The sequence below is a fragment of the Spermophilus citellus genome, assembly GCF_964194105.1.
Source record: "Spermophilus citellus genome assembly, chromosome: 13".
NCBI lineage: Eukaryota > Metazoa > Chordata > Mammalia > Rodentia > Sciuridae > Spermophilus > Spermophilus citellus.
The window spans coordinates 51,979,408-51,995,079 of record NC_138193.1 but is presented as its reverse complement, the minus strand read 5'-3'; the positions used below and the strand labels follow the sequence as shown (position 1 = coordinate 51,995,079).

General features: G+C 48.5%; 3 protein-coding genes across 5 annotated transcripts; 1 reads left to right on the top strand and 2 right to left on the bottom strand.

Annotated features, from left to right (window-relative positions):
* Positions 1-909: 909 nt before the first annotated feature.
* Positions 910-8,773, bottom strand: DQX1 (DEAQ-box RNA dependent ATPase 1). Its single transcript, XM_081265056.1, has 11 exons — positions 7,784-8,773; positions 7,371-7,564; positions 6,612-6,996; positions 5,960-6,193; positions 5,774-5,873; positions 5,524-5,682; positions 5,254-5,445; positions 2,343-2,462; positions 1,981-2,171; positions 1,450-1,640; positions 910-1,257 (listed from the first exon to the last, which is right to left on the bottom strand). The coding sequence occupies exons 1-11, from the start codon at positions 8,018-8,020 to the stop codon at positions 1,101-1,103; spliced, it is 2,160 nt and encodes a 719-aa protein (XP_081121182.1). The 5' UTR covers positions 8,021-8,773; the 3' UTR covers positions 910-1,100.
* A 118-nt stretch (positions 8,774-8,891) lies between these two features.
* Positions 8,892-12,006, bottom strand: AUP1 (AUP1 lipid droplet regulating VLDL assembly factor). Of its 2 annotated transcripts, XM_081265054.1 has the most exons (12): positions 11,844-12,006; positions 11,626-11,763; positions 11,396-11,546; positions 11,014-11,198; positions 10,700-10,772; positions 10,531-10,604; positions 10,221-10,287; positions 10,023-10,125; positions 9,713-9,832; positions 9,484-9,599; positions 9,180-9,298; positions 8,892-9,076 (listed from the first exon to the last, which is right to left on the bottom strand). In XM_081265054.1, the coding sequence occupies exons 1-12, from the start codon at positions 11,891-11,893 to the stop codon at positions 9,040-9,042; spliced, it is 1,233 nt and encodes a 410-aa protein (XP_081121180.1). In that variant the 5' UTR covers positions 11,894-12,006; the 3' UTR covers positions 8,892-9,039. The 2 variants fall into 2 exon arrangements, with proteins under 2 accessions (XP_081121180.1, XP_081121181.1); XM_081265055.1 differs by lacking the exons at positions 10,531-10,604; positions 10,700-10,772.
* A 138-nt stretch (positions 12,007-12,144) lies between these two features.
* On the top strand, positions 12,145-15,601 carry HTRA2 (HtrA serine peptidase 2). 2 transcript variants are annotated; one of them, XM_081265052.1, is made up of 8 exons: positions 12,145-12,781; positions 12,886-13,090; positions 13,178-13,372; positions 13,623-13,655; positions 13,858-13,963; positions 14,271-14,340; positions 15,085-15,180; positions 15,278-15,601. In XM_081265052.1, the coding sequence occupies exons 1-8, from the start codon at positions 12,276-12,278 to the stop codon at positions 15,441-15,443; spliced, it is 1,377 nt and encodes a 458-aa protein (XP_081121178.1). In that variant the 5' UTR covers positions 12,145-12,275; the 3' UTR covers positions 15,444-15,601. The 2 variants fall into 2 exon arrangements, with proteins under 2 accessions (XP_081121178.1, XP_081121179.1); XM_081265053.1 differs by lacking the exon at positions 13,623-13,655.
* The last annotated feature ends 71 nt before the right edge of the window (positions 15,602-15,672 follow it).

The window sequence follows — 15,672 nt, the reverse complement described above, 5'->3', positions numbered from 1 at the left end:
CCAGTGGAGTTAGGGTGACCAGAATACTTTGGAAATAATAAGACTAAAAAAAAATTAAAGATAATTTCAGATGGGAAATATGGAGAACAAGAAATCAATGGTGCTGAGGATGATGAAGGGTGAAATTGGGAAGTTTATAGTAAGATTAACTCTAGGCAAAATGAATGTTAGACCTAGAAAGAATAAATTCTGGAAAAGTATCTTTGAGAGACATAAACTGACATCCACATACAGATGAAGATAGAAAATGATGAGAACAGACAGAATCTCCAAGAGAGGGTATTCAGAAGAAAAGCAGAGTTCTAAGGATTAAATCTTGTTTTCCAGCAAAATTCCATAAACATATTTATAATGTGCAAGATGATGAAGAATATCAAAGTTAATAGTCCAAGGGCAAAATGGGGGAAGGTATTCATAGCCATAAAAAAAGACTGTTCCTTAAGTGTCAACTTCAGCCAGAGGCTGCTGGGATGCTTGTTGATGGTGAGCTTAGTGAGGGGATGGTTGTAGTAAGGTTTAAAAAGGAGTAAGCTCTAAGTTGTATGACAAAGGAAAGATTCTGTCTGATTCCTCTAGCACTTCCATTCTTCCTCCCCTGGAGGCTGGAACATTGTGATAGAGGAAAGACAGGCAGGGCCAATGATAGCCAGAATACTCATATTCTGTGCTTTTGACAGTTATGTCAGACAACATAAGGCTTGACCAGGGGTGGGAGCCAGGCAAGAGGCTCCAGGAGTTGGCCCTGATCTTTGAAATGATGTCATTTCTTCATGCTTGTTGTATATTCTGCTGCAAAATCAAAATCAAACGTGGCATCATAGAAAAATCTTTTATAGATCAAAAGGGAGTACAAGGATGGATCTGACATAACTTGGTAGAATGGGGAGCATGTCAGTCCCTGGCAAATAAGGAAAGCAACAAGAAGGCTAAGGGAAGGATTCTACCCGATATAGACTGTGGCTTACCCCATTCCCTCTACTCCTTTTAGATTCCAGAATTTACATTGACCTTAAACTCTGGCCTTCTAAATCTAGTTGTCTGCTTTGGTGCTAGCCTGAAGGAGGACCATGAGTTGAGCTTAGCTCTAATCCTTAGGCAGGTCACTGCAGGACACAGGCATCTCTGAACTCCTGGATGGAGGAAGATTCACTCTCTGCCGATGAATCTGCCATTTCTTTCCTCAATTGGTTCAGGAGATCTCTGCTCTCACTGGGGGGCAAGTTACTCAGGAAATATGGAGGGGCCAACTCCACCAACCTGACAGAGAGAATCATAACAAGATAAGCTCTATCTTCTCTTATAAAGCAGACTCTTGAACTTCCTACAACCCCTTCCATGAACCCTCTCCCCTCAAACCACTAAGATCTCTTCTTAAGTCTAACTTCACAATTTTAGTTTTGGTCCCAGGTAGAGGAATGGGCAGTGCAGGAGGTGTGTCAGGAAACTCACATCTGAGGTTGAATCTCAGAAACAATGGAAAGGCAGTTGTCTTTGGATATGGAGAAACTGTGGTATAGCACCCATTGTGGGGGTCTGGCCGGAGGACGGCGATTTTGGTAGCAGCAATTTGAGGACAGCTGGGCCACATGCTTATGGGTTAGGAGCAGGTAATTTCCAGTCCCATCTGTGTCTCGGGCCACCTCATTGAAAGACAAAGATATTGAAGGAATAAGTAAACGGAAGAGGCAGAGAGTAGAAAAAAGACAAGGGGGCTGAGAAAGAATTAGTAGGGGTAGTGAGAGTTTTAAAAGTAAAAATATTACCTTTGGGTGTTGTCTCTACATATGGTATTTCCATAGTCCCTTGTACTCCAAAAACTCAGAGGAATAGTCCCTCTTGGTTTTAAATATTCTGAATGGTACTTGCATATAAATATCTGTCTCCTCTGTATTTATCATTCTCACCCCAAATTTCAGAGGTAGCATATAAATATCTGTCTCCTCTGTGTTTATCATTCTCACCCCAAACCTTTCCTCTAACCTTGAGGAAGTATCCTGACACCAGTGCTTTCTGAAGGTTTCTGCGATTTTGTTCAGAGCCAAAGGCTGGTTGGGTCAAGGGAAGTTCAATTTGCTGCATGAGTTCTTGGAGCTCTCCCCGAAGTTTACAGGCTTGGCACAACGCTGCCCAGTTTAGACCCCGAGCCTGACACCAAGCCTCGTTTGCTCCATCTAGGAGAGGAAAGAGACCAGCTACAACTGACGTCCTTGAGGCCTCCTAAAGGATACAACCTATGGCCAAAAGGCCTCCTCTTCCTGAGCTCAGAGATCTGTCAGATGGTTGCACACCACTTTCCTTTTTGAAAAATCTAGGATTAAGAAGGAGCAAAGTGGGCCACTCACTTTGTATAAAGGCTTCATAAACCTGGATCAGAGAGCTGTGGTCACCATCCGGGTGTTCCAGACCCCTACGCAAGGCAGCTTCTTCCGCACAGAGTGGAGGACGCGTAAACCCAGGGGCAACTGGAGGTTGAAGAGAGGAAGGTGGTTTGAGGGAATGAGAAAGGATAGTAGTACAGGTGTAATATTTAAAAGGTACAAATGCCCCTTTGGGAATTTTATTCAAAAAACATTGGTAATTTCTGCATACTCTGCACTTTATTAGACATTAGGGATTAACAACAGTTGGCCTCCATATCTATGGGTTCTATATCTGTGAACTCGAACAACTGTGGATCAAAAATATTCAGAAAAAATTGCATCTAAATAGAAAATGTATGGACTTTTTTTGGTTATAATTCCTTAAAAATATAGTGTTTACATTGTGTTTGATTTTATAAGTAACCTAGAGATGATCAAGTGCGCTACTGCTGAGCCCAGCCCCATATGCCATTTTATTATAAAAGACATAGGCATCAGTGGATTTGGGTATACACAGTGGGTCCAGGAACCAATCTCCCATGGATTCTGAGGAATGGCTGTAAATGAAGGAGTCTCTTGCCCTCAAGAAGATTAGTTGGTGGGAGAGACCAACAAGCAAGCAGACCTGATAAGTATGATAGGTATATATATGATACTTTGGAAACACAGAAGAGGGCAGCTTTGGGTGATAGGAGCATGGGTGATATAAGAGAAATGGATGAGGGCTTTGGGCTAATTTTTGAAATTCTGAGTAGGAATTATTAGTTCAGTGGGAATATTTGAGGCTTTGGGAACAGAATGACTATTAATCTAGGTTAACAACATGGCACATTGGGGAACTGTAAGCCACCTGATTTAGGTGGAGGCAATGACATGTGGCAGAATAGCAGGAGCTAAAGCTAAAGGTAGGTATATGCAAGGTCATGAGAGTCTGAATGTGTTGTGCAAAGAAGTTTTTTAGGTGTGTATGTGTGTGTGTGTGTGTGAGAGAGAGAGAGAGACACACCAGGGATTGATCCCAGGAGTGCTTTTTTAATTTTTATTTTTTTATTTTTTAATTTTTTTTTAAAGAGAGAGAGAGAGAGAGAGAGAGAGAGAGAATTTTTTTTTAATATTTATTTTTTTAGTTATTGGCGGACACAACATCTTTCTTTGTATGTGGTGCTGAGGATCGAACCCGGGCCGCACGCATGCCAGGTGAGCGCGCTACCGCTTGAGCCACATCCCCAGCCCCGAGAGAGAATTTTTAATATTTATTTTTTAGTTCTCGGCGGACACAACATCTTTGTTGGTATGTGGTGCTGAGGATCGAACCCGGGCCGCACGCATGCCAGGCGAGCGCGCTACCACTTGAGCCACATCCCTAGCCCCCAGGAGTGCTTTTTACCACTAAGCTGCATCCCTAGCCCTCCCCCCCACCTTTTCTCTTTGACGCGGGGTCTCAGAGTTGCTGAGGATGACCTCAAACTTATGATCCACTTCCTCAGCTTCCTGAGTTGGTAGAATTACAGATGTGTACCTACATATATCTTGAAGGTAAAGAATAGCTGTTGAAGGTTGTAGCTGGGGTTTTAGCTCAGTGGTAGAGTGCTTGCCTAGCATGCATGATGCACTGGGTTTGAGCCTCAGCATCACATAAAAATAAATAAATAAAGGTATTGTGTTCATCTACAACTAAAAAAAAATTAAAAAGAATAGCTGTTGAAGAGGAGTTTTTTAATAAGGGGGTCCACACATTTGAAAATATTTACATGACTAGTGAGGAGACTACTAAAGGAATTCAGTGAACAATGAGGACCTAACATTGGCACTGACAGTGAATATGCAGAGGAATAAATTAATTAAAAATGATATTTATAAAATAAAAATAAGAACCTGCAGAAAGATTAGTTTAGAATTATGGTAGTAGAGGAGCAGAGGTGATGGTTATTATCTGAAATTGAGAATCCAAAAAGAGGAAAAAAATTTTGTGATGATGGGTAAAGGAGTAGCTTAATAGGATCTTGAGTTCAGATCTGAGTTGAGATACCATGGACTATTCTGGTAGAAATGTCCGACAGGAAATGGGTCTCTCTTCTCCCTTCACTCTATCTTTCCCTCCTCCTTCCCTCTCCCTCTAGAAGAATGGTACTGGCAGAGAGATATGAGGCACAAAATTTGGATATTTTAAGTATAAAGGCAGAGTTTCAAACTATGAGTGTGGATAAACTTGCTTAGAGTTTGGTGAATGAGAAGACACAAAGACCAAGGATGGAATCCTGAGGACCAATTTACAATGGATGAACAGAGAATAAGGGAGCCCAAGGAATAGATGAGTGGCACCACAGAAACCTAGGGAGGAAGCAATTTCAAAGTGGGAGTGGTCAGCACATCAAAAGGTCACAAATAAAGGCTTAGAATTCTCCATTTTGAGTTGTGTATCTGGAAGGTCACTGGTAAGTTGAAAGCTGATATGTGGGCCTGCAATGATAATCCAGTGGTGAGCAATACATTACATAGAATGAGATAGATCATGTTGTATAGCTGAAGAGGCAGAGGTGTGTGGATTTCAGTAATAAGACAAGAGTTGTAAGCAAGTAGAGAGGTAAGAAACAGCAGAGAGAAAAGGCTGCAGAAATTAGAGGGATAGGTGATTATGCCCTGTGGGGGGTGGGAACTAGAGCACAGAGGAAAGGACAAGTCTTAGGAGCACTAAAACACAAGAAGAAGGGTTGCGGTGACCACACAAGCAGTGATTTATAGGAGTGAGGGACTGGGAGTGTAGCTCAGTGGTAAAGCACTTGTCTAGCCTGGCTTCTATCCCCAGCACCACCACCCCCCCCACACACACACCCCGCAGACTAACAAGTGATATAAATTTTAACCCCTTTGTGGCTTAAAGTTATAAATATACCAGTGAGCATGGCAGCAAGTGTGAGCATCTCATCTACGCAGTCAAACTCGCAGGAGGCCAGCAGGGCTTTGGCCAGCTCAGGGGACAGGAGAAACTCTGATAGGATGACTCCCAGGTCTGATAGGTCCCCATCATCATCCAGAGCTGCCAGATAGTCTAAGTCTTCCAGTGCCTGCATCAATGCTTCTGGAGCTGGTGAGGAAGCAGAGCTTAGAGGGTGTAAAGTCTGAGCAGGTCAGAGAGTAGCACTTGAGCAGGATGGGTGCTCACCAGGCCGGTCCAGGAAGTGGCACTCCCCTGGCTCTGCAATCTGTCTCCTCTTTAGTAGTAACACCAGGGGACTCAGATTCTCTTCACACACCCTGGGTTGTGGCAGTTGGGGAGCCTCTAGTTCTAGGAAGGACTGAGGGTACAGGCAGAGGCAGGACCCTGAGGGGAGAAAGACCTGGGAAAGTAGATTTCTCAGGGCTGATGTGCTATGACTGCTCTGCTTGACCTCATTGAGGGTAAAGGCTCTTACCTGGTGGAAACCCTCTTGCTCGAAGTCGTCTTGCCTCTGCCTGACACTTGCTAATTGGTCTTAATACTTGTGATTCTGCCCGGATCCGAGGATTGTAAACCTGTTGTCCACCCCCCCAACCAATGTCAGTACAGATCAGAGTGGGCCATTTGACTTTAGCCCCACTCCCCCTTATCTCTCACTCACACTTCGAAGTTCCAGTCCTGAATCAATGACATGACGGATAGAAGGCAGGGAGAAGGAGAAGTCAGCCAGCCAATGAGTGACCACAACTTTCCGGGCACCCATGTCTGTGTCCTCATATACAGCCTGTATCGCTTGGCCACAGCCTGGATGAAGGGGCAGCACCCGTGGTTGAGGTCCTGGGAGAGCTAAGGTCCCCACTTCCCTCGACAAGGATTCACAGCACAGGGAAATTTCCTGAAGAGAGGGGCAGGCCATTAGGGCAGTTCTCACCTTTTAGGGGGAGTCAGAAACCCCTTTGTCAAACTGATGGAAACTATGGCCCTTCACTCTGAAAACTGTATATACTCAGAAAGTTGGGGATGTTATCATTTCAGTTCACTGAACCATAAATCCCTGTGTTAGAAATCAAAAAGTGGGTGGCAGCTCTATCCTGAAGTCCTTGTTTTCCCTAAGACCCCAGCAGAGTAAATACCACCACTCCAGTATCCCATCCCCTCAGGACAGGAAGGCATACATGATTATTATTATTTTTTTTTTTTGGCAGTATTGGGAATCAAACCCAGGGCCTCATGTATGCTATGCAAGCCCTCTACCATTGAGCTACATTGTCAACCTAAGCATTTTTTTTGTGTGTGTAATCCCATTATTTTACCTCCTCACTGGACAGGTACACAAGCACATCTCCTGGAACCTCCTTTTGACACAACTCAAGCACAGCTTGACAGGCAGCTTCCACCGGATCAATAGGGATAGTGTCTCTGTAGACAGGGATGGGACTCCCACCAGGTTCTTTGGGTATGTGCACAGTAGGAGGATTGCCCCAGAAGGCCTGGAGCTTAGGTTCAAGGGCTGGGTCGGTAACCACAACCACTTTAGGGTCCCCTGGAAGGTTTCTCAGCTTGATATCTCGCAGCAGCCCCTGAAGTGAGTCTGAGGCCACTGACCGCTCTTGAGCCTCATCCAGCACCAGCACACCCCAGCCTCCAATGCCCGGGGATGAGGCCACCTCCTGCAGAAGCAGCCTGTCCCAGCAGAACCTGTTGACATTGGTAGTAGGCAGAGGAATCAGGATGGACACTGATTGGTCCTAGAAGTCCAGGGGAACCTCTCCTCAAGGGACCTGGATTTTGATATTGAGGGTCAGAAAAAGATACTGTGACTGACTTTCTGAGCTTGGGGAGTTATAACTATGACACCTCAACTCCACTGAGGACATCTGGTTCATAAACAGGGAAGTTAGATTTTCAAGGTGAATGTGAGGGGAACTCACATTCCTGGCTGGAACTCAGAGGCTTAATTTAATAGTTGTACTGTGCATGATTTAAAACGGTGAACTGGGTTGGGGAAGGGTATGGACATTTCTACTTGGTGAAGGAAATTAGATTCAGGTCAGGCCTGCAAAGGACCCCACCTGAGCAGGGTGTCAGACTCTGTGCAGTTCTCTTGAGGGATGCTGTATCCAACCTCATGACCCAGAGTCAGGTCCATCTCATCAGCAACCTGCACAGCCAAGCTCAGGGCTGCCAGAGGGTAAGGCTGAGTGACAGTAACCTGGCCGTTCTGGAACCCTCTGGCTAATGCAAACTCTGCACACCACTGAGGGATCTGGGGTAGGGGTAGAAAAGGAAAATCGGTCAGAGATAGAGGGATTCAGTCAGAAGTGTTGGGGAGGGCCTATGGCCAGGGCTCCTGATTTGGGGAGTCCTTGGTTCTTTACCAGCCTAGCCCATCTCCCTCTGCCCAACTCCCCTGTATCCCCGCACAACCCATCCCTTACCTAGAAAAAGGCCAAATCCCTTAGCCCCTCCCAGAATCTCCCACCACCTGGGTGCTCTTGCCAGAGCCAGGCTCTCCAGACACTAGCACCACTCCAGTGGGGCTGCTCTCCAAATGCTCCAAGAAGGTGAAGCGAGCAGCCCAGATGGGCAAGGCTCGGCGCTGCTCAAGCAGCTCGTAGTAGCGGGAAGAAAAGGGAAGCCCATCAAAGGGGTTTACAGCCAATTCAGACTCCCCAGGACTTGAGCTAGACTCTTCTGCCAGCCTAGGAGGCTGAGAGGCCATGGTGGCTATCCGGCAGAACCTAAAGGAGGCAGGGCAGCTAGTAAGACCTCATATTTGGTGTCTGACACCCTCTTCCCACCTCACGGGATTCCTAACTTCTACCCTCTGGTAATAAGGCCCCAGGGTCCATTCTTTCCAGCATTTCTTGCTTGCTGGGAGACAGTGCTAGGTGTTTCTAAGGAACCATGGATAGTTAACTTTTAACCTGTAGTAAAAATCTTGTAACACTGGGGTTCTTGGGGGGCAACAGGAATGAGACATAATAACCTGCTGGAAGTTCCCAAGAAGAAAATAAATAATATGAGGGGTGGGGGCAGGAGAGCAGGGTCACAAGAATCTTGGATTCAAACCTGCTTGCAGCTGTGAGACGCCTCAGGACGGCAGCCGGTTCCAAACCTACCCAACCAACCCTGACTTGCTTGAAGTACAAAGGTAAGTTCCGGTTCCACCCTTAGGCTAGGCTCAAACTCCAATCCTAAAGTTTGCTTTTAGGGTGGGGCCATTTGCTCCACTTGATTTAACCTATTCAGGAACCTATGGAAAACAGGCTTCTACCAAGACACTGAGCATGTGTGAACCCGAGAGTCCTGTGCTTGTGAAAGACATTCTGGGACTTGTAGTTTTACAGCAGCAGCTTTACAAACCTGTGTATTCATAGTGCTGAACATCCAAGCTGGGGTCCAGCTGCTGCCTATCTTCATTTTATTTACACTTTCTCAGGATCACTTATTTTTGGCATGAGATGATTTCGAACAGTTCCATTCTAGCCACCCCTCATAAACCTACAAGGAGACTTACCCGTGTACCCTCTAACCAAGGGAAAAGGAACCTGCTCATGGGGCTTTTGAAACCGAGAGAGGCAACAGAGACCTTGAGTGAAAACCCTGAATTTAATGTGAGATTGGGGGAGCCCCATCCCTCCCTTTTTACCACCCACTCATCCGGCCTTTTGTGAGTTGGGTGAGGGCTGCCCCCAGTCTCCGTCCTGCGGCTCTGGGTGCCATCCTGTTCCTTTGAGCTCAGTCAGCCTCCTGGGCCTGTCTCTCTCTGAATCTCCTGTGGGACACAGGGAGAGACATTGTATAGGCTTTGTCACGTTAGCTCCATAATGCCCTTTGCAACTTTCCCCTTCTTACTCATTGTCCTCTATCCCCCTCACCTTCTTGCATATTCATATAGTGCCTGCTTGCGCTCCTGCAGGCTCTCCTGACGGGCCCAGGAAGACTTGGCAAATGTTAGGGCTGTGGGTTGAGGGGTCACCAGGCCAGAGCTGGGGAACTGAGGTGATCACAATGTCAGAGGGCTTGCGAAGTCATCATCATTAAACACGCATCGAATGCCTACTTTGCAAGAGAGGCACTGTGCTAGGGTCTCAGGATCAAAAAGAGAAACTAGGGATAGGGTATATGTAGACTGCCCCAACCTACCCTAAATCTTGGACTTGACCACTTCCAGGGTCTCACCTTTGGGGTGGAGGCTGTGGGCAGAGACTGAGTTCCCTCAGTGATGTCTTCAGGCATGAAAGCCACAGCCCCCTCAAGCAGATTAGTGATGGTCAAGTCTACACAGCCAGTTCTAGCTGGGAAGAAAGAAAGAGAGGAGAAGGGACTCCATTCCCTGCTCATCTTCTTCCTTCACAACCCACTTTTCCTCCTTGTGTTTGTCACTGTGTGTGGCCACCCTTTCCCATACCCAGGTCTCTCTGGATGACACCCAATGGCACATGGGGCAAAACTTCCTTGACTCTCTGAGCCAGAGTTGCCAGTTGTACATCAGGAGAAGGGCCAGGAGAGGGAGGGAAAGAAGACTGGGCTGCAGGAGGAAAAAAAAAAAAAAAAAAGGAAAAACAGAAAAAAGAAAAAATCAGATACATGGTAAACAGAGAACTAGGAAGGAGGAGAGGCTGACTAGCTCAGAAATAGGAAATCACAATAGGCTGAAACAAAACAAAATGAACAAACAAAAACAAAATAAAAAAGCTTTGTGTATAGAGGAAACACACCTGACTGGGGGCGCAGTCTGGGGTGTCTTTGTCGCTTCATGTGTTCTGCTTTGTCTGCTGGTGTGAGGCGTGTCCCTGTTTGTCCCAATTCCTTGGCCAACAACTAGGAAAATTGCAAGGTTTTAAGTGTCAAGACCTTAAGACCTCCTACTCCTCTCCCCAAGGAGGTACTTCCACCCTGCCTGTGTACCCTACCACCTGTTGTACTCGAAGTGCAAACTCCTCATTCCCCTCCCCCAGCTGGCGATGAACAGGATGAAGCCACCTGCAAAAAACAATCCAGTGCCATATTAGGGAACTCAGCATAGAGACTGTCATCTCTTCCTTACTTTGGTACCTCTTTTCATGGGACAGTGATGGTGAGGGTGGGGAAATAGTAAATGTTATTGCCTCTGTGGTTGAACTTTGATAATAAAAAATCTACAAATGGACAGAGCAGAGGCCACTACGTCCTTGACCTTGAGGTGAGCCTCTTCCCCAGCCACCAAAAAGCGAGGACAGTTAATACCTTACTTGATACACCGTGAAAGGGACGAAAAGTGACCACAGCAGTTCTGAGACCCAGGAGGCATCTGACACCGTCTGAGGGGAGGGTATGAAGTGAGGCCTAAGCCAAGACCAGGGGTGGGAAAGTTCCCCTCCAAACCCCAGAGATTCCCTGTCTAGCACACACTCACCACAGAGACCAGGGGTCTCTGAACTTGCAAGGTAAGAGGCTGTACCACATCCTGGATAGAAAATGGCCAGGAACTAGAAGAGAAAAGAGAGACTAGGATGGGAGTCCAGGTAGCCCAGCCAGCAGCTCATATCCAACTTAGAACAGTAAATGGTCCAGCTGCACAAGCAGATAAACAAGGAAGAGATCCAGGGAAAGAACTAAAAATGACAAAAAAAGGGAATGAACTAGGACTGAATGGGACAGGCTGAAAGTTTTGAAAACTAAGTGACCACCAGCTCAACCAGTTGGAGCCAGATATCTGTGCTCACTCACCTGAAGCGCAGGAGTCCTTCCCGGCCATTGGTGGCCTCTTCCTCAGGAAACAGCAGTAGAGGGGTAGGGGGAAGTCTCGTGGAAGCACAGAATCTCTTGAGTGACTCCACCAACTCCCCCTGCCTATCCATTTCCATGAAGCCCCGAGACCAGCACACAAAGCTGGGGGGACTATTGAGCAGAGGCTGGGAAACGGGAGGAGAGAAAGCAAGAAGAATGGAAGGAAATGAGAAAATAAATGAGATAAGGGGTAGTGGAGTGGGGTCAGGGGCAAGGCTCAGTATCTCCCAAGAGAAACCCCAAGCCGGGAGAGGTGAGCCTTGAGTTTGGGCCCAGTGATCCACCCGGTGGCGATCGGGGCTTCGCCCCCGCCCCCACTCACGGTGCTACAGGTGGTGAGCAGGTTGACTATGTTGTGATCGAAAGGTGTCACGTGGTTGGAAATGAGGACCCTGACGCGGTGATCCCTAAGTCCGGAGTCCTCCTGCCGAGCCACCAGCCCCAGCACTGCACACATGGTCCGTACCACGAACCTGGGAATACAGGCTGTGGTGACTGTCCGACCTCCGGCCGGTCCCAGCCCAGAGACTCCCAGAGTGCCCGAGTCGGAACCTGCGAAGGACGCTGTCCGGCAGCGCGCAGCTGACCAGGAAGACGTGGATCCCCAGAAAGAGACGCAGGACGAGGAGGCAGAACCCGATGGGCGCGTAGAGCAGCAGCGCGAGGAGCAGGAAGCCGTCACCTGGGAGCCTGGGGGCGAAAGGCGAGGTGATCAAGTGCCGAAGGCCGAGAGGACGCGGGAGCCGGCCTCTTCTCTTTGGAGCTCTTACCGGTGCGAGTCAAAGAGCCGCTCCGGCCCCGGGGCCGGGGGAGGCTCCATCGCAGCTGCTTCAAGGAAGCCCTGCGGCCGCCGCCGCCGCCGCCGCCATCTTCGCGCCGGGCCGCAGGGGCTCCTGGGAAGGCGGAGTCTTGGGGCATCAGCCCGGGTGCCGGGACCAGAAGTCCGAGGCGCCCCGGAAGGGCTAGCGGTCCCAGCATGCCCCGCGGCCTCTTGGGCAGCCTAAGAACTAGCGTCCCACCGGGACCACAATTCCCGGCATTCGTGGAGTGGGGCGGAGTCGGCCTCCGGGAATCCTGGGTCCCGGCGTGCACTTCTGGAGGACTTCAGGTACCAGCGTGCCCCGCTTCCCGCTGTCCGCCTGCTAGCGTCCGGGGCACCGCCTTTGAGTAGGGCGGGCGAGGAGGAAACCGAGGCGGAGCTGATGGCTGCGCTGAGGGCGGGGCGGGGTGCAGGCTGGAGCCTCCGCGGATTGCGGGCTTTGGGGGGTATTCTCTGGGGTAAGGGACCCTTGTTGACCCCTGACCTCCGGGCCCTGCTGACGTCAGGCACTCCTGACCTCCAGGCCCGGGTGACTTATGGGACCCCCGGTCTCCGGGCCCGGTTGTCTGTGGGGGTCCCTGAGTCGCGGGCATGTCTGACGTCTGGGACCCCGGACCCCCGGGCACGACTGACTGCTGAGACTCCAGATCCCCGGACCCAGGAGTCCTCGGGGACCCCTGGAACCCGCTCGCGCGTGTGCCTTGCGGTAGCGCTGGGCGCTGGGGGGGCTGTGCTGCTGCTGTTGTGGGGCGGGGGTCGGGGTCCCCCATCGGTCCTTGCTGCTGTCCCTGCTCCGCCACCCACCTCACCCCGGAGCCAGTACAATTTCATCGCAGACGTAGTGGAGAAGACGGCACCTGCCGTGGTCTATATCGAGATCCTGGACCGGTAATGGTGGGATAGAATTGGAGGCATCCTAGTCGCGGCCCAAGGGCGGGTGAACGGGAGGAATGCGAGCTTCCTCATCTCCAGATTTCCCTTTCCTATTTCAGGCACCCTTTCTCTGGCCGTGAAGTCCCTATCTCGAACGGCTCAGGATTTGTGGTAGCTGCTGACGGGCTCATTGTTACCAATGCCCATGTGGTGGCGGATCGGCGCCGAGTCCGTGTGAGGCTGCCTAGTGGCGACACATATGAGGCCATGGTCACAGCTGTGGATCCTGTGGCAGACATTGCCACGCTGAGGATTCAGACCAAGGTGGGGTTGGAGTAAGTCACGTCTGGTTGGAGCTATTTGCTTACTCTCATCTCTAGATGACAGTCCCCCTGCCTCATTCTTCCTTAGGAGCCTCTCCCCACATTGCCCCTGGGACGGTCCGCTGATGTCCGGCAAGGGGAGTTTGTTGTTGCCATGGGAAGTCCGTTTGCACTGCAGAACACGATCACATCTGGCATTGTCAGCTCTGCTCAACGTCCAGCCAGAGACCTGGGACTCCCCCAAACCAATGTGGAATACATTCAAACTGATGCAGCTATTGATGTACGTCCTGATATGTGAGAAATGACAGATGGGAGTACGTCCTGATATGTGAGAAATGACAGATGGGATTGGTGGATGTGTAGTACAGGAGCCAACTTATGAGCCTATATTCAGAGGTTGGGCTGCAAAAAGGCAGCCTGTCATTCATGGGCTGGGAGAGAAGACAATTTGGAGAAAATGCCTATAACTTGGTTATGTCCCCAGGCTTAGAATCCCTAGAACTCTTCCATATTTTCTTCTTGTCCTGCAGTTTGGAAACTCTGGAGGTCCCCTGGTTAACCTGGTGAGTGTGATCTTTCTTCTAAGAATTCCTGCCTCAGGACAGAGTAGAAATGGTGGGTTTTTTCCTCTGACTTACAAATACAAGTTTCTGTGCAATCGCTGTTGCCTGTCTTCCAGTGTCCAATCATATCCCCTCAATAGTCTCTGCTACTCCTGTTCAGGTGTTCCCACTCTTACTATCTATTTGGGTTGTGTCCCTGCAGGATGGGGAGGTGATTGGAGTGAATACCATGAAGGTCACAGCTGGAATCTCCTTTGCTATCCCTTCTGATCGCCTTAGAGAGTTTTTGCATCGTGGGGAAAAGAAAAGTGAGCTTGACTTAGAGGGAAAGGGATACCTTTAAAATGGTGGATGGGATACAGGGGAGGGGCATTCCTTAGGACTTACTGAAGGGGAATTCTTTTTTTTTTAATATTTTTTTTTAGTTGTTGATAGACCTTTATTTTATTTATTTATACGTGGTGCTGAGGATCGAACCCAGTGCCTCACACATGCCAGCCAAGTGCTCTACCTCTGAGCCACAGCCCCAGCCCACTGGAGGGGAATTCTATTGGAAGGAGAGGGAGGGGAAGGAAGGATGTAGCTGAGTGGGACTTATTTGTTTCCCTTTCATAGACTCCTGGTTTGGAATCAGTGGGTGCCAGCGCCGCTATATTGGAGTGATGATGCTGACTCTTACTCCCAGGTATGAGCATTAGGAATAGTGACATGTAGGGCCACTTGGTTGAAGCTGTTTGCTTACTCCCATCTCCAGATGACAGGTCTCTTTTACCCATTCTCCCTTTGAAACTTCTCCCCTCACTACAGTGATGAGCTACTGATCCCGTATTGAGCTTTGTTCTCACTTCTGTCTTCATTTAAGATGAGCTGCCTCTCACTGTCAAAAGAGTTGTTCCCTCTTATCAACTTGACTTTTTTATACTACCTGTTCTACCTGTATCCCTGTTACTGGATAGATTCCATCCTGTTACTGTTGTGATTTAGTTTTTAATCCATTAATCTGGCACTTAATGGCCATTTTCCACTTGTCTCTAACAGCTTTCTAGATTTGACTTCTGTTACTTCCTACAGGAATACTTTGTTCCAGCCAACCTGATTTCCCACTCCTTTGTCTTTATTTATGTTGTTCTTGTTTTATATAAATATCAGACCCATCCTTAGGCTCAGCCTGAGTTCTATTGCCCCCTTAAAGCTTTTCTTAGGATTCTAGAATGACATTAGTGCTATTGATTTAATTCTGTGTGTCATTTGGAATCAGTTTTTTTTTTTTTTTATGTACATATTGTACTTCCTAACTGCTAGAAGGCAAAAAGGGAACTGCCTTTGTATCTGTCGTACCTAGTGTGTGTCCTAGCCATGCATTTGTCAGTGAGTCTTGAAGTGGGGAGAATGCTAGGTGTGACTGATAGGGTTATCTGTGTCCTTTCAGCATTCTTGCTGAACTACAGCTACGAGAACCAAGCTTTCCTGATGTTCAACATGGTGTGCTCATCCATAAAGTCATCCTGGGTTCCCCTGCACACAGGTGAAGGAGAGACTGTTTTGTGAGGTGGGGTGGGAGAGGTGTATATGTGTCCTTGAAGTGGGATATCTACTCCATTTTTCTCCATTTTTCTTCACAGGGCTGGTCTACGACCCGGTGATGTGATCTTGGCCATTGGGGAGCAGCTGGTACAAAATGCTGAAGATGTTTATGAAGCTGTTCGAACCCAATCCCAGCTGGCAGTGAGGATCCGGCGGGGGCCAGAAACACTGACGTTATATGTGACTCCTGAGGTCACAGAATGACTGGATTAGCAAGAGTGTGAGGCTCTTGCTCGGATTTCCTCTTGGACTTCCTAGCCTGTATTCTGAGGGCACCTGGGCAGAGGATTTAATGAACCAGTGGGGGGCAGGTCCCTCCAATCACCAGCACCAATTCCTGGGCTCTGAAGAATCACAAGAACACTTTTTATATAAAATAAAATTATACCTAGCAACATGTTATAGTCAAAAATGGGGGGGGGGCTGGATCTTT